Genomic DNA, 18598 nt, shown 5'->3' with positions numbered 1-18598 from the left:
ATTTTTTCAGAAACGCAACTTTATGTTTGGCTCCATTACTGCCCAAAGCTCTTCAGAGGAGTCGGGATCCCAGCCAGCACCAGCAAGCTGTTCCCTCAACGGAAAGAAGATTCCCTGCATTTCACTGCGTTCCTGTCTTATAAAGCTCTGTTTCTAGACAGAGCTTCTCACGCTACATGGGAAGGACTAGGCAGTGTTGGTGCTGTCGTTTTAATTCCAATCCATTGAAGACCAATATTTTTATAAAATACAATAAGACAAAATGGCTAGAAAAAAATATCATGTTCTTGGATATTGCAACAAAGTCAAATTGCTATAAATGTTTCTAAAAGCTTAATCCTTAATATCTGACCTTATCTTATAGGAGACTGAGCCACACTTTACGTATTTCTGTGCCATAGTATTTCTTGCAACTTGGAATTCAGATCATGGCTATGGATTTTGACATCTAGGCTCTAGAGAAGTCTGAAATCCTGATCAGCCTTTCACAAAGAAGTGTGAGACTTCCCTATCTTCACAGCAAAATCCAGGGCAAAGTTATTGCCACTCCTCTGTATTTCAGAGCGGAGTTAAAATTCAATCTTTGTGAAATATTTGACAAGTAGCTTTACATTCTAAGAGTTCAAAAGTTTTTTCTTGGAAATATTTGGTAGATTTGATTATGCTTAGAAAATATAAAATTATTTCAGTTACCTCAATAGGAAAAGTAAATTTAATTCACCTTGTTTTACATATATTAAAGCTTAACTTTGGTTTACAATCTTATATACACAAAGTATTCTCCAACTTATCCTCTCCTCGTGTAAACTTAGTGAGCTTTTATAGTTAAGGAAAATTTGGAAAGATGGTAAGAGGCATTCGTCTTATCCAGACACATTTCCTTTCCCACTTTTGTAATATGTTTTAGCCATCTGTCTTTCCCTGCCATGCATCATTATTTTAAGATATTCATTTGGTGTGTGGAAGTTCAAGACCCTTGGATTTTGCTATAGGTCTGCAACAGCTTGTCTAACCTTTACCTGGATTTAAATCAAAATGCATCCCATTTTCTGTCTCCACTAATAAATTACATTTATATAGTAATCACACTTCATAAGACACTGAGATATAAGTTCTCGATTCATCCTCAGTTGAAAACATGCCTGTAAATTGCGTGCACAAATCCAATTTAATTGGAATTCACTAAAGGCACCTAATATTTAAAGAATTCTACAGTACTTTCTTCTGTATAGCAAAAACACTTCTGCACAGTAAATAATCATCACCAAATTTATCAATATTTTTCACTTTTATTAAGGGTTTGTTTAACTGGGGCACATGTGTGTTTAAGACTTTTGATCTTTTTTTCCTTCATCTAGGTGTCCAAGTGTTTCAAAATAAACAGTGTGAAATGAAAGAAACTAGCAAAGGGAAAATTATCTAAAGACAACCCAAGATAAATATTATTATTATTTTACCTTGCATAGCTTACAAGTGCATGCATGAGATTAAATTGTTACTCTTTCCAAATTAGCAGGAATAATTTAGCAAGAAGCTTAATATGTTTCTTGGAAAGAGTAGAAACAAAAAACACAGCTCTCATTCTGGGAAGTTTTTAAGGGTCTCATTTTTAGGAACTAAATTAAAACACGAGCACAATAACAGGGAAAACAAAACACCCAAATTTTATCTTTAGTTAGCACCTCTAAGCAGAATTTTAATTTTTTTGAATTTTCCTATCATAGATCATTTGAAATGTATGGTCTGAATGAATTTATAGTTCAATCAAGTTTGTTTAAGCATCCGTCAACTTTGCAAAATTACTCCCAGACCAATTTCATGGACCTTCTAGCTATTCACAGGGGATGTGGCTATTCTCAGGGTTATCACTGTGTTCTGTAACGATTGCTCTATCAGCTTGAAATAAAGTATTTTCCTAAGAGGGCTTTGGGCTCAAATAATTGTTTACATAAGCACATAAATAAAAATAATTTTCCATCAAAAGCTTTATAAGCAAGGAAGAGGAAGAAAGGACAATAATGTTATTCTTGAGCAATAATGAATTTAGAGACTTCTTTCCCAGAGTGTCTCAAAAATAACGCAGAAGACAAGACATGTAAGCAATGAGGATAAGAAAGTATATTCCGTGATAAAAAAAAAAAAGAAAAACTTCTTTTGGCTGCAAACTGGAGTTATCTGGTCTGCCAGGAAGCATGTCTAGGGAATAATTTTCAGGTTCTAGACTAAATGATATAGTGTAAATTAAGAAAACATGAGAGGGCCATGATTAAGGATGTATCCAGATTTCTAATATAGAAAAACAAATATACGGGAAACCGCTTAAAGAAAACTCAACATAAAATCTAAGTCCCCTAAGGGAGACACTCATGATTAAGAACAAATTAGAAATGACTATAAGTCATTTATAGTCAAAATAAGTTGATGTCAGTGAAAAATATAACTGTTTGTTAAGGGATGGTACTTTATTAGGAACACTTCAACTACATAAAGAATATCTTTCATGTATGCTTTGCTTAAAAACATTTAATCAGATTCCCAAGAGCAAAAAAGTTTAACATACATATTTTTTAAAGTTCATATATTAAAAGTTTATATATTTATATATACATACAGGAACAAGTGTATAATGGCCTATTTATGACCCAGCTTTGGTGCTTTAACAGGTTGTCAAGGCAACAGAAGCAACATGGGAAACAAGGTTCAGAAGCATTATCAGTTTGAATCAGGTTGTATATGGAGCAAGTTTCGGAGACAGAAAGGTCATCAAGAAACCAGTAGTTAGTTTGAATTAACCAAAAACATTAGTCTTTGGAGCTCACCAAGAAATGATTAGTTTCTGGGGTCACCAAGAAATGAGCAGCAAAGCTTGCATTCATCTCTAGAGACAGCCTCGTTAGCTCTGTTAGTCAGGACACCCTGTGGAGGTTCTAGTGAGCCATATTTATACAGACCGTTCCCACCACTTCTTCCGCAGGGTCCCCTTGAGCAGTCAGGTAGGTGACCCTGAACTGCTGCACGCTGCTGTCTGAAATGTCCCATTTTACATGCAGGCTAGAAGTGGTTTCATCATCTACAACCAGGTTTCTGATTCCTGTCCGGAAAACTGGAATAAACACAACCAAGTATTAAAGGACTTCTAACCCATCATATTCCAAAATGAGCTACAGAAACCATCTGTGGACGTGACAACAAGTATCATTTAATGTATTTCTCTAACGTAGACCCATGTGAAGCAAGAACAACTCAGCTTTAGTGCATAATGGGGAGCCATGATACCTACATGTAGCAAACGAGAATGGGTTTCAGAGATGCCTACAAGGTGAGACCCTGGACCTCTCAAAGCTATCAGCTCTGTATATATACTAGTAAGAGGAACTGGGGAGAAGCCCTTTGACTAGGAAACCTTAAGGGGAGCCCAAAGGGGAGTCTGCTCATGAAACCCTCACACTAACACTGAGTTGGGGAAGTGGCCATGATGGGACAGATGTGGTCAGCCTCAGTGTGCAATCCAGCATCCAAAGCACGACCCACTCATCTGTTCCCCATTTCTGTCTTAACACTTGTCACTCAAAGCACAACTCTCTATGGCTGCCTCTATCCATTCAGCTCACACAGATACTATCTCTCCTCTTACATCTGTCTAATCTCCTCACCGGTGTTCTCTGACACATTCCTTCTCATTTCACAAGGTGCCTGCTCCTTCATTTCTCCCATTTTTTTCTTCTCCCTTCTGTGCTGACTACCTTTCATTCCGTCCATCTCCACTGACTCTTCTCTTCATTCATTTATTCATTCATTCAGTAAACATTCACTGAGCTTTTCCTGTGTGTCAGACTGTGTTAGGCCTTTGAAATATATAGTGATTTACTCTTGACAAAAATAGTAAAAGTGTCACACAGGAAGTAGGAGAGTGACATTTACCAGGCAAAATTGGGGAGGGTCCCAGGCAGTGGTAATAGAAGGCAACTTCTCACCTTCAGGGCTAGGAGTTCTAGATGGCAGGAGGAAATGGGGAAAGCAAGGAAAATATCGTTGAGGCCAGGAAGGGAAGCAGAACCCAACCAGGAAGGCTCTTGAATATTATGATAAAGTGATTTGGGGGCACAAAGAAGGGCTCAGTAAAGATTAACCGAAGAATGAATGAATTGGTGAATGAATGAATGGGTAATGGAGAGCCGATGAAGGGTTTTAGGTAGAGAAATAAATGATATCATCAAATGATGTTTTATCTAGTTGACTCTGAGAGCTAGCTGAGAGGTGTGCTATAATGGAAAGGAAAGTTACACTGAGAGAGAACACAGCTGATGTAGGAAGAACAATAGACCACAGAGAAGCAAGGAAACCATGACATGAATAATTCTCAACAGAGAGCCACAGGAGAAGGCACTGAGATAAAGAGGAGGGCAGAGATGGTGGGGGCTGCTATGCTGACATCCTCTGAAAGGTTAAATGGGAATCACAAACAAAGATGGAAAAGGTAGGGAGAGGTAACAGATTAGCAGACTAGAAGACCGATTGGCATTTCAGGGTAAGAAGAGGTTGAGAGGTTCCGAGAGTCATGTAATGTGAACTGGCAGGTCCCATTCCTAATTAATAATATAAAATAAATAAAGCTGGGATAACATAATTTCTGTTTAAATCAAGCTTTGGTTATGGGTAAATGAGCTTCCATTTGTCCTTACCTGAAGTCACAGGTCTGGTAGGTGCTATAGTCGTGGCTGGTTCCGTCCAAAAACTGTCAACTAAAAAAATATTCATTACTTAAAAATTTTGTCATGATAATAACTCTGTACATTTGTGTATAGCATTTAATAGTTTTCAAAGAAAATCTCACCTATATTATCTCACTTGCTACTCACAACAACCTTGACTATGGTTGCAAGAACCAAGAAGTAGTAATCAGACATTATATCTATTCTGCAGATAGGGAAACTGAACCCCAAAAGAAGTTAAAGTTTCTAATCAGAGATACCTGACTGCATATAAACATTTGAATTACACCTATAAAATTGTGAAACCTCCCAGTTACTTTAAAATGAGGGATAACCATGATAATTAAAGGAAATTAAATAGTGCTGTAGATAAGGTCATGAAAGGGCTGCCAAACAAGACCACCAAGGAAGGTAACATGCTCGGGTAAGAAGTGCATCTTCCATTTCTTGTATCCACCCTGGGCAACGAGTGGAATGGAGTGGCTGTGTGGTGTTCGGCCCAGATTCTCTTTTCAGGGTCAACACACTCATCCACCAGCTTCTAGAATACTAGTTGCCAGTGGCTCAGAGCTCTGTGAATTGCCTTGCTTGAGGTCACAGACTCTGTCAGGGGATGGCCCACCTCCAAAGACCGGATATTAAGGGATACAAAGGCCCAGCCCCTTTGACTCAACTTGGGACAACTCAGAAGGGTCATCCCAGGTCCAGAACTCCTAGCAGAATTAGTGGAGGGCTCAGTTTTAGCCTCTGCCTCTGTCCCATCCTGTCATCCTTACTTCCTTACAGATGTATTTCCCAATTAAACTCTTCAATAAACCTTCTGGATGCAATTTTCTGTCTCAGAATCTGATTCCAAGGAACCCAAACAGAGACAATTTAAAATGCGGTTAATACCTCATATTTAAAAAATGAAAGGATGAATGAATCAGTGAGTGAATTTTGTACAAGATTCTTGGAATCAAGATCAACTTGGGAAATTCCAGAAACTCTTGGACATATTAACCCTAGGTTTATTTGTTTGCTTGCTTATTCATTTATAAATTATTTAATCTATCCATCCATCCATCCATCCATCCATCCATTCACCCATCCATCCACTCAAACAGGTATTTATTGTTCAGTTAAGATATGCCAAGTACTGTGCTAAGGGCTCAGGATATAATGGTGAACAAGACAGATATGGTCCCTGCCTTCATGGTGATAATAGCTTAAGATTCTAAAACGCTTCACGTGTCAGTTTCGTTAAAGGTGAAAATATATGAAAAATTCTCAGGGAAAAAGAGAAACTGAAGCCTCTGTAGCTTGGGATAAGGCTGATAGGGAGAGAATCTGGTTGGGTGAAGAATGTGTCAGAATGGATGGATGGTGGGAGCTCAGGAAGTCCGTCTTGGCCAGACCAAGACTTACGTGTGGTCCCAACAGCAGTCACCACCTCACTCTCACTTCCATCGTCCAGTACCGCCAGCAGTGAAACTTCATACTCAGTGCCGGGCTCCAGGCCTTCAACAACATAAGAGTCTTGGTCTTCTAAGAGGACAATCTGAAAAGTATTTGGTGCTTAGTAACTGGGTTTGCTTGAATAACAAAGGAAAAAGAAAGTTGCGAAAAAACAATAAAAATGAAAAATGTTATCCTGAACGTAAGCAAGAAACAACGAAGCATAAAGAACTCCCGGGCTGTTGAATTCAATCGTAAAGTCAAACCAGAGACTTTATTCCTTTCAAGTCCCTTGGCAAATAAAACTGTTGGATAAATACAAAAGTGGCATTTTGAGATTTTATTAAATATCATTTATGAAAGCCAAAGAATCTAAAAATATATAAAATATATAACTAAAGCCCTAGAAACAATGCATTTTAATCTTAGAAAAATCATGTGATTTCACATTTATAGAACTCCATGCCATGCAAAATATTGATTACTTCTGGGATTCTCGGTCTATTTTAAAGTGAAGACCAATTCAAATGCAGCAGTGGGTATTCACTTCCAGATAAATGCTCTGTATTAGTTTTCAGTCCATTTCAGGCAACTCACCTCTTCGGCCCTCCCACCATAGACTGGAATCCACATCAACTTGTGTTGCCCTTCATCAGCAGAGAGGGGATGCCAGGTCACTCTAAAACTATCTGTCGTCACCTCATCAATTTCCAAGTATTGCTGGGCTGGAACTTCCTCTGTAAGCCAAGGAAGGAGACTCTGTTAGGGATCTGAGGAGGCAAGAACATCAAAACTCAAGCAGCTCCCAAGGCCAGCCACAGGAAGAGAAGACTCTGAGGAATTTCTTCCTTTAGGAAAGCATATGGAAGCAGGAAAGCAGCGTTGATCAGTCCAGCGTGACCTTACGTCTCTGTTTCCAGCATTTACCCACAGCACAAATTAAGAAGACCATACACAGCAGATTCTAAAATTTTCCAGTAATTTCCAGAATCTTAGATTCTCTATTTGGCTCTTTTCATTAACTATAAAAAATGAGTGCCATATTCATTATTTCCCAAAGATAATATTTTCCAAGTATTTCAAGGAAATTAGCAAAACAGTGCCCTAGAGGCCTAAGAAATGTCCCTTTTAACTCTATTCCCTTGTGTGTCCAGTAATAAGTTAAATCCTAAAGAAGAACCTTCGCCCTTTCAACTTGTACATATGGCTGCCATCAGAAGGGAAATATAATTTATCAGATCTTTCACTATTTCGTGGCTTACACACTTTTTGGATGTATAACAGAAAGCTTAACATCCAACTACACCCGGAATTAATCGTCAGTTCATTGACTTTTATTATTTTAAATCAGAGATTTTAAACTCTTTGACAGCACACCATGAGAAGTCCAACTAGAGTTAGCCCTCAGGAGATTTTATGAAATTACTGAAATTTTTTCTGTGAACATTATTTTTCAATCCAGCTTATTTCTCATTTCTCTCCAAATTACCTTTTCATCTTCATATAGCACTAAATTTGTTTCCATGTGCAATCAAAGATTGGTTTAGAAAACAAAAGAATTGTTGCCACCAAGAGGCAAAAGTATTTTATATTTATTGAGTGACGACAGGATATATAAAGAAAAGGAAAATAATGCATTCATGCCTTATTTTAAATTTTTGTATTTAAAATACCCCATATTGTTGTATTAATATTTTAGGCTGCATGAAATACAATATGGCTATGGACTGATGTATTAGGTTCAATAATATGGAAATGTCACTTTTTTAGGTCAATTGTTGGATATCAGCAACTTGGGAAGTTCAACTTAATATATACAGATATGAATGGAAGAAAGACGCGAAAATTTTACAACGATGGAACTTAAGAAATGATGTGAGATTAGGAAGAGAACAATGTATGCACACTTCTACCTAATTGAGAATTTTTGAATTTAGCTGGTCTTTTTTCTCTTTCCTTTGCTTTGGTAGGGAATAATTTGCTAGAAAATAATTGGCCAGGATGACTTGTAGTCACTCAATTCTTCATTTATTAATAATATTAAAACATAGTCTCTTGAAAATCACCGTTGAAGAAGCTGCTCTGGCTTCTGGTTTCCCTATAGTTTCTCTTGGAACCTTTCCAAACCGTAATAAGGCTTACCTGTGGTGAAAATTCCTGTCAGAGGTTCTGACTGCCCTTCATCATAGATGGAGAAGATGGCAACAGTATACTCCGTGAGGGGCGTCAAGCCTTTCAGAGGGAATGTAGTAACAGGATCAACTTCAACCTGCAAAAGAGAGAAGTCAATAATAGCTATATCAGATGGTCCCTAAGTACAGGAAACAGAAGTCATTTTACTATTGTCTGTAGTTCACTTGGCTGGCAGCAGAGCTATAAATACTGCAAAAATGATTGAATTATTAAACCAATTTATACATACACATTTCTAATCTTATACCCTCAAATAGATTACCTAGCAGTTAATTCTCAGGACATCTTTGCAACCAGTATTATTTCCATTTGTTAAAGACAGAGAAAGCAAAGTGCAGACAATTTACAATGCTAATATAAATAAATATAATGTTTCCAGCCTGAGCTGTTAGGAGCTGCCGGTTTTTCGCTTCACTGCCTGGGCTCTGCTGACTCTGTGACTAAGTGTACACAATTACTCCTATAAAAGTTGCATAGGCGAGCAATCATGCAGGCGAAGGATCAGGAGACATTCAAATTAAAGATAAGAGTAAATATTTGAAATGTTCCTTTATCGTCCACAGAGAGACATATTTAGGAAAAATATATACCAATTTCTTTAGGGCACATAAGGGATGGAGTCCTGGGGATAAGGGGTGAGGGTGTAAGGAAAGGGAAGAATTAGAAAAAGGAACAACAAAGAACAGATCTTGACAAAAGAAACCATAAAGTAAGAGAAGACAGAGTCCTGAGCAAAGTCATCCTCAGCGTAAGAGGAAGAATAGACACAGCTTTACCATTGAGAGGTTGGGTGTTGGCCAACTGAGCTACATAGCACAGGGGACATAGTGTAGACCGAGTAAACGGTGCCCTCACCCACATACATACATCGTATACACATAGTCTCAAAGGATCCTCACAAAACCCCTATAAGGCGGGTACTTAGAATGAAACGTGCAAGCTCTGGTGATACTCTAGGGAATTAAAGAAATGTACCTATTTATCCAAGAGCAGACTTTGCCAAAAAAGATCCCCCTTAAAATGTTTTCGAGAGACATTTTTGAGCAATATCAATAACATCTGTTATTTACAATACTATCCATGAGTAACTTTGCAGCTGCCTGGGAGTTAAGAGGAAAGTGACTAAGCTCACTGTATATATTTGCTCATGACAAAGTGACCTTTATCAAAACATACAATGCATCACTTTCCTTTTTAAAACCTTCATGGCTATCTATTGCCTTCCAAATTAAAACCAATCCCCTGCGATGACCTCTTGGTCTTACATAACCTGGAGCACTGCTCCTTTTTTCTGCCATACTCCCAATCGCCTGCTGGGCTCCAGTCACACTGACCTTCCATCAGGTCCATGTCTTTCCCACCTCAGGGCCCTTGCACATGCAATTCATTCTGTCTGGGACCCCATTTCCCTAGCTCTTTTCAAAATTAGTCCTTCCTCATCTGTCAGGTCCGTGCTTAAATTTCACCTCCTCAGAGGGGGTTTCTCTTTCCACCTAGCTCAGCAGGATTATTCTCTAACACTACCCTTGTTTGTGTCTTCCCTAGCACCAATCACAGCCTGAAATTATTTTATTTCCTTATGTAGTTGCTTACTGTTTATCTCCTGCATAGAGTGTAAGGCCGTTGAGGGCAGGACCTTGTTTAGCTTCTTCATCACTCTATGTTGAAGTGATTTTTTTTTGAGTGACTGGAATAATAAATGAAAATGAAGATGAAGGCACCAAAGAGCCTTTTTAAAAGAGATAAAAAAAGGGCTCATCTAAACTAAGAGCCAATCCAGAAACCATATACATCTCTAAGGAATCAACTGCAGTTCAAAAAAGAGCGTCAACTTTGGGGAAAAGAGTTTCCATTTTCACCCTTTTGGAACTCTGAGTCACTCCATTAGAAAGGGCCAGCTGATCCCAGCCTTTTCAGTCACCCCAGACATGGGAGTGAAGTCATCTTGGAAGTTCTAGCCCTGTCAAGCTCCCAGATGAGTGTGAGAGTCACCCCAGCTGACACTTCATGGAGCAAAGACGAGTTGTCTGTGTTGAGCCCTGCCCAAGTTGCATAACCATGGGTTGTTATTTTAAGCTGGGGTGTGTTGGTTACATAACAATAGTTAACTAAAAATATACACTATCTTCTTCTGAATCTGGGCCTGATAACATTATAGTCATTCTTAGCATTCAGTGTTTACTCCTGTCTGGGTACTATCTGCATACTTTACACACATTAATTCGCTTAATCCTTACACAACCGTGTAGGGTAGCAAATTATTACCCCTAATGTGGAGATGAGAAAGTGAGACTCAGAAAAGTTAAGGAACTTGCCCAAGGGAAAACCAGCTAGTACCTAGGACTTAAACACAAGTGTTTCAAACTCTACATCCTATGTTCATAAACACTATCTACAGTGGTCTTCATTATTTAAACTCAGAGAAAAGACAGATCCATATACAAAATATGAGCTCAAGACATGTTCTTCTAAACTGCGTTTACACACTGCTTTCTGCTGTTTTGAACTGTAACTTTACATTCATTGCCTTCTTTAGTCTCCTCCTCCCCCCACCAAAGCCTAGGTATTCACAATAACCATTTTACAAACATGGAAGCTGAGGCCCAAAGACCCTAACTCAACTTCCTGGAGCCATGAAACTATTAAATGGAGTGGATAGTTAGGGCTTGACTTCTAAGTCTCAAATCCATGACAAATAGGAATTTTGTGAAGATATGAAAATACACAAAAACAATTAAAATCAAATTTTCTTAGGTACACCCAGAGACAAAAGGGAAAAAAGTGTGCATATACGTACACACAGTTTTCCCCCTTTTAATATATATGCAGAATATATATATGTTGAAAAGATCTAGTTTACTTACTAAAGCATTTTACTTGATACTGAACAGACCACATTTTATGCATTAATTATTAGTTATTTTATTCATCAAATGAAAACTTTTAGGTATCATTTATTTTTATTAGTTATGTTTCAGACAAAGTTCTGGAACTGATTTTGTTGGTAGTACTTTGAATATGTAGGGGAAGAATTTGGGAAAATGATAACAAATGACTATGATCTCATTGTTATGCAACTATTCTTGAGAAGAATTTTTCAGTCTAGCTAAAAGGTTAACTTCAGTCTAACTCTGGGAGGAATGAAGAAAGAGGTCCTGATGAGGAACCAGGGAGTTGGGCTCTGTGGTTGAGTCATGGCTGCTGAGAACTGGAGCGCCTCTCAGAGCATAAAAGCTGTGGTCTTTCACTTATAAAACTCAAATGGCAGCACTTAATTCTTTGTTTGCACATTTCCCCAAATTCTGTCACAGTAGATGCTATCTGAGATGGTTTCTGTCCTTAGTTTGACAAGCCATGCTTTGGCAGCATTTTTTTATAAGGATTGCAGGAGGTGGTCTCTGTAAAGCTCTCAGAACAGTTGCTGGCTCAGGGGAACACTCAAGATGCATTAGCTGCCATTATTACCAACATCACTGACAGTTGTGTAAGTGCTCTGTTTTATTTTTCTTCCTCAGTCTCCAAAAAGTTGGGGAGAGCAGCAATGCTTCGGGAAAGATACAGAGGAAGTGAAGGAGGGAAGACGGGAGGAAGAGAAAGTGAAGCCGAGAAATAGAAATGTTGTCAAAAGCAAAGATTTTACAATCAATTACATGTTATAAACTAAGTAGATTTTAGTTGGGGCACTTCAAAGTTCATTCCAGAAAGTTTTGGGAATTCCCTAAAAACCCAGTTGTAGCATTATCTACAAATAAAGTTTAAATTAATAGAAGTTATAGCAAAATATGGTAGGAATACTCACTCTCAAAATCATATATTCCAAAATTAGGTAACGTCCTATTTCTCTTAAACAAAAGACACTTCTCCAGCAACTTCTAATCTCAATTGCATGGTTAAGAATTAAGAAATAAGAACACACACACACACAGACACACACACACACACCTCCCCCCCAGTCAAAACGGAAATGTTACAAAATACACACATTGTGTATGCATTTTACCCAAATAAAATTTTCTCAGATTTCCATTTGTAGTCTATTTATACTCATTTTAAATTCAGTTTTACCAAACATAGTTTTCTAATTTCCCAGCACAATACAAATTAGAAATAGCAAGCACCAAAGGCGTCCCCAAGATTGAAAAACACTACACAAAAGCACAACAAATTTGTATTTCCCAACATATATATTAGTCTGGGGTCATTCTTTACAAAGGTAAATAATGTAAAATGCCATAACAGGCCACAACAGCTATAATTTTTTTTAGCAGGGAGATTCATGCTGAGCTGACATTTGTTGCCAATTATAATTTTTTTAAAATGAATGTTAACTAGACCTATTGTGGTGATCATTTTGCAGTGTATACAAATATCGAATCATTGTTATACACCTGAAACTAATATAATGTTATATGTCAATTAGATCTCAATAAAAAATAATAACAATTTTTATTATATAATTATATTTTCAAATATTACTCATATATACATATATATGATCGTTTATTTTTGTTTTATGAAAAATTATTACCAAAGGAGGGTGCTCCACAGTGAACAAATATTTACTGGTGAATACAGTTGTTCTGTTATTTTGGTTGTTCAATGAGTCAACACTTTTAAATTGGTAAGTTTCACATAAAAATAGAAATCCCTGGTCACTAGATCAAAGGTCACAAGATCCGGGAGCCCCTACCTGGATTTCTACGCAGCAGCAACCTGCAGGAGCTGATGCTGGCCGCATCTCGCATGGACATGTAAGTACTCCCTAGCATGTCTGTCCCCACCACACCCTAGCATCCTTGTCACTGCACCCCATTGTTCATTGTCATTTAGCATCAGTCTTGAATCATCTTTCAGTAGAGAATTTCTTCTAAATCCATGTCCCAAAAATAGGAAAATGAAATACAGCCTAAGTTAGCCTCACGTTTCAAGAAAAACAGGTGAGAGTGTCTTTCTTTGCGGGTGTGCCTACCTCTGCACATTTAATGGCATGCCTCACTCATTCATATTACCCGCCTGATCTTCCTACACAGCTGAATTTGCAACCCTTTGGAAAGTAGATTATTTATCACTGATAACAAAGAGACGCTGAGAGCTCAGTGTTTTTGCTTTCAATCTTTTCACTACTCCAGACTCCAGTCTTCAAAAGCAAAGCAAACAGTCCAAATGATCCCAGCTTTGTCAGAATTATTTGCCCTCAGAACTTATGAAGATTTAATGAAAGATATTGAAACATATTTCTGTATGGTTAGCAAATGTACAGTTATCGTCCATTCCTGACCCAATGTCCCGTATGAGGGTGCATGTGGCAAAATACTGCTCGGACTTAATTGTAGGAAAATTTTGTCTTGGCATATGAAAATACTTGCTTTATTTAGTCAGAAAATAGAACCGATGTAATCCAACACATTTCCCTCTTTCTCTTAGCTTCTTGGACCAAGATAAGGAATAAAAATAACTTTGCCATCTTTCCTGCTAAAGCATATTTCCAAAGAAGGGATTTCTGAAGAGCATTAGTCACTGAGTGCAAAATACCATATCTTCATGGGTTTCAGTAAGTTCCATTATTTGAAAGTATCTTCCTACACAAAACTTGAATCATCCAGTTTTCAATTTAAGCTCATCTAACCAGGGCCTTTCAGATGCTAGTTTACTCAAAATCAAAGGGATAAACTGGATAACACTGACATTATTTCTAATTTACTACTTCTATGAAGATACATACCTCTCACCCCTGTCCACCAGGGTGGACTGTACTTTCCAAAGACGGCCACATCCACATATATCTTCCATCCCACATGCTTCCCACCATAGGTGGGACCTGTGTTCCTGCCCATCCTGAATCCATGCGGGGACTTGTGATATCTCCTACCAATGCAGTGTGGTGGAGGTGATCTCTGTGACTTCTGATGTTGGAAACTAAAGAGGACACAGCTTCCACCTGGCTCTCTCTCTCTCTCTCTCTCTCTGTCTCTTTGGACAAGTGTCTGGGGACTCCTGAGCCAACATGTAAAAAGTCTAGCTCCCCTAAAGCTGTCACACTGGAGGCATCATGTGAAAAAGTCTACTTAGAAATAGAGAGAGCCTCTCCAGCTCACAGCTGATGCAGTCTTCCCAGGCCAGGCACAAGACGTACGAATAAAGAAGCCATTATCATATGCCAGCTCCAGCTGCTATCTGGCTACAATCGCATGAGTGACCCCAAGCCAGAACTACATGCCCAAGCCTCAATTCCTGATCCACAGAAACTGTGAGAGAAAATAAATACTTAGTATTGTTTTAAGCCACTATGTTATGGAGCCATAAAAAGCTAACACACAATCATGGAAAAATAGATATCGTGTTCCACAGCTTACCTCATTGATTTCAGTCCCATCTGCATTGTTATATACAATTCGATAACCACTGATATTTTCTGAAGATGGGTCCCAGGCTAACCGAGCACTGTTAGAGCCAACATTGGAGATTCTCAGGTTTCTGGGTGGACTTAAGGGCACTTCACAGTAAATGGAATAGAAAATAATTAAAATTTTAAATAACATACATGTAAAAAAGACAAAAACAGCATCTTTGACTTCCAAACTACTTACATTTAAAAAACTTCACCCAGATAACTTATGACAAAGAAAATTAGTAAATTAACAAAGAGAAAAGTTTTCCCTATACAGAATGCATAGCAGTAATAAATTACATATGCTTAGAAATAAATAAGATTTAGATAAATTTCCTGTGCCTTTCATCTCCAGTCAATGCTATTATTATAGCCTGATGTCAATAAGAAAACTAGTGGATCAAAAACCAGGACACCTGAAATTAAATCTTAGCTCTTCCATTTAACTATCATATGATTCTGGCAAAGTCACTCTACTTCTCTGCTCTACAATTTCCCACGTGTAAAATGAGAGTGACGCCCATCTGCCATCTCCACTTGAGCGTCTCTAAGGTATTTCCAACTTAACTTGTCCAAAACTGAACCACTGACTCCTGCCACCTCTCCAACCTTCTGTCTCAGTCTCTCCCTCTGAGCATTTGGAAACTCCATTCTTCCCATTGCTCAGGCCAAAAACCTTGGAGTCATCCAAGATTCGGATTTCTTTTTTTTTTTTCTTTAAGATTGGCACCTGGGCTAACAACTGTTGCCAATCTTTTTTTTTTTTTTTTCTGCTTTATCTCCCCAGCACCCGCCCCCCGCCCTGCACACAGTTGTATATCTTAGTTGCATGTCCTTCTAGTTGTGGGATGTGGGACGCCAGACTCAACATGGCCTGACGAGCGGTGCCATGTCCACGCCCAGGATCCGAACCCTGGACCGCCCAGCGGAGCACACGAACTTAACCACTCAGCCACGGAGGCGGCCCCGCGGATTTCTGAACATATGTCACCTTCTCAGTGGGGCTTTCCATCATCACCTTATGTAGAATAATCCTTCCACCCCAATGCTACCCATCTCCTTCCCCTCATTTATTTTTTTTATTGAACATTTATTGGTCTACAGTCTCTGTCCCCTCATATATTGTAATCGCAGAGGACCAGGGAATTTGGTTTAATTTTGTTCCCAGCTTTATCCCCAATATAACAAGTATTCAATAACTATTTGTTGAATCAATGAGGAGGAGACCTGCCTTGGATAAATCCCAGTGGCTTTGTGAGACCAGATAAAAATAAACACTTTGTGGGGCTGGCCCCGTGGCCGAGTGGTTAAGTTCGTGCACTCCGCTGCAGGCAGCCTAGCGTTTCGTTGGTTCGAATCCTGGGCGCGGACATGGCACTGCTCATCAGACCACGCTGAGGCAGTGTCCCACATGCCACAACTAGAAGGACCCACAACGAAGAATATACAACTATGTACCGGGGGGCTTTGGGGAGAAAAAGGAAAAAAAATTAAATCTTTAAAAAATAAATAAATAAATAAACACTTTGCTGTGGCTTTAAAAAATACTTAAAGAGGTGTTGCTATTTTTACAGATCCCTGACTACCAATTCCACAGCTTTTTGCACTTCTTCAAAGACCCCACTGTGATGCAACAGATGAAAACTTGTCAATAATGTTTGAGTTTCATGAATTTTTACAGGTTTATAGCAAAAAGAATTGTTAAGATTTATTGCTTGCTTTCCATGAGTCTGAGACTTCACACATGTTATCTCATTAAATCCTTACGTTAGACTGCAAGGACAGAGCTATAATGAGCCCCCTTATATAAATCATGAAATTGTGGTAACTTGGCCAAGGTCACACTTTGTAGGAGCAGAAGAATAGTTAGAATTTAACCCAGACAACTGATCAATTGATTCGAGACCCTGTGATATAGTGCTGATAAGCCAGCAGAGCAAAAACCTGCAAGATAAATGACAATAATTATCAGCCATAGCCACAAACAGGATGCCTCCTAACCCCAAAAGCCAATTCTTTCATTGATTCAATACATTTTGATTATTTGGCAATAAGAGGCTATGGGACTTAGTGGGTCTCTTAATACTTAGGAGAATTAATACCTAAGAGCCTCCTTAAGGGGCTAGAGAGAAAGTGTAGGCAGGAGAAAAGCAATATAAGTATTTTAAGTGTTGTGCACACATAGCTCTAAATTCTTCTGGAGTTCAGTTAAATTTGGCAGTATGGTGGAACAATGTCTGGTTTCCTTGGTGCATTAAAATACTAATCTCAGGAACGGGTACCCAGGACATCATTTTTTAGGAACTTAAAAAAAAAAAAAAACCAACCACTAACGGTAGGAAAGAGTCATGCACTTTTTTTTTTCTAAATATAAAGAAATGAGTATTCTGAGTGAAAGAGAGACGGGCGGTTGGGAAAAGTTTTTCTTCCAAACTGACACAGTCTCAAAATTCACTGAAGTCGAGTGATATATCAGATGCTTTCTAGCATGATTCATTTCTTTTCTTCTGTTTTGGGCTCTCCCAGCTTTTTGTTTGGTTGTCGTTTTAATTACACTGGTGTTTCTCTGATGAGCAAAAAACAGCATAGCCTTGACCAACAAAGAATGGATGCGGGAGAAAACGTCTTTCCTTCTCATTAAACTTCTGTGTATGTTTCCCAGGTAGAATCTTAAATACAAAAGTACTGTAAAAATTGTGCTACAGAGTGATGTGCAAGACTCCAAGTCTCCCTGCACTTATTTATGTTTCAAAACACCATGAATAGAGCCATATTTTTAATGGTAGGTGGCAAAGCATTGCTAGTATGCCGAGGTAGCATTTTGTCTTTATCATATTTTCAAATAAAATAGATAATTACATACATCTCCTAAAAATATTAAAAATTTTCAACATTTAGCTAAAATTAGACTTGCCGATAAAATTTGTATTCAATTTTTAAAAACTAATTTTAATAATAATAGTCTCAGATAAGAAGGTGTCCAAAAATTTTGAGAAAAAAATGTTAATTTGGATGATAGTGGGGAAAAAAGAAAAATTGAGTAACTATGTACTAAGTGCTTTCATCTGTACTGCTATATTTAATCTTCTATCAACAACATGCTGTAAGATTATTGGTCTTCCTTTTAGAGACTCAAAAATGTTACATCACTTGCCCATTGTCACCCAGTTACGATATGACTTGAGCTGGAACTCCCACCTCATCTGTTCTGATTCTAAAGCCCATGTTCTTTCTCCTGTATTCTGATCTAGCATTTGGATTTAGACAAAAACACTGGTGGCAACCACTAAAAGATGCCAAAGTTCAGTTCTAGCATCCAAATGACTCGCAATAATAACAAGATGAAGAAACACATTTCCTTCCCCATAATAAAACACACATTTTCTTAAGTTACAATTAGTTCCTAAGAGGTTCCAATCTAAACCAGGACTTCAAATTCAGAATCCCAACGTTCGTTTGGGCTTTTATTACAGCATTTCATCTGAAGGACCGAACGGCTCACGTGTTGTTTCTTGTCCTGTAACAGGATCGCTGGCCTCTTCTCCAAACATAGCATAAACCGTAACTGTGTATTCCGTATTGGGTAACAGCCCCCTCAATTCAATGTCTGTGTGGGTGTCTCCAATTCTCATCTGGAAAGAACACATGTTATCAGATCATTTGCCAATGTGTATTATTCATGTTGATTAGCGTGGAACTGAATAAAGGTGAGACTTCATGTAAGAAGACTTTGTCTCCTCACAACTTCATCAAACAGGCTTCAGTTATCAGTTTTTCATTGTCTCATGTCATTTTCTATTAGGAACAGATGCTATGGAACCATACAAAACTGAATGTACCCGTGCGTGCTGTTTTAGGATAACTCTTT

At 38.2% G+C, this 18598-nt stretch overlaps 1 protein-coding gene across 2 annotated transcripts in view; it reads right to left on the bottom strand.

The window, feature by feature from the left end:
- COL14A1 (collagen type XIV alpha 1 chain) overlaps nt 1-18598 on the bottom strand; it is a 218905-nt gene that overhangs the window by 116492 nt on the left and 83815 nt on the right. For both annotated transcript variants that reach the window (XM_014855292.3, XM_014855291.3), the window contains exons 13-19: nt 18233-18362; nt 14696-14835; nt 8292-8418; nt 6747-6886; nt 6120-6252; nt 4683-4742; nt 2952-3103 (exon numbers count right to left, since the gene is read on the bottom strand). In XM_014855292.3, the coding sequence (XP_014710778.1) occupies nt 2952-3103; nt 4683-4742; nt 6120-6252; nt 6747-6886; nt 8292-8418; nt 14696-14835; nt 18233-18362 (882 nt within the window). The remainder of the gene's footprint in view (nt 1-2951; nt 3104-4682; nt 4743-6119; nt 6253-6746; nt 6887-8291; nt 8419-14695; nt 14836-18232; nt 18363-18598) is intronic.

This window comes from Equus asinus, chromosome 12 (assembly GCF_041296235.1).
Source record: "Equus asinus isolate D_3611 breed Donkey chromosome 12, EquAss-T2T_v2, whole genome shotgun sequence".
Lineage (NCBI taxonomy): Eukaryota > Metazoa > Chordata > Mammalia > Perissodactyla > Equidae > Equus > Equus asinus.
Note: the sequence above shows the minus strand (reverse complement) of the source record. Positions and strands in the feature narration are given on the sequence as shown.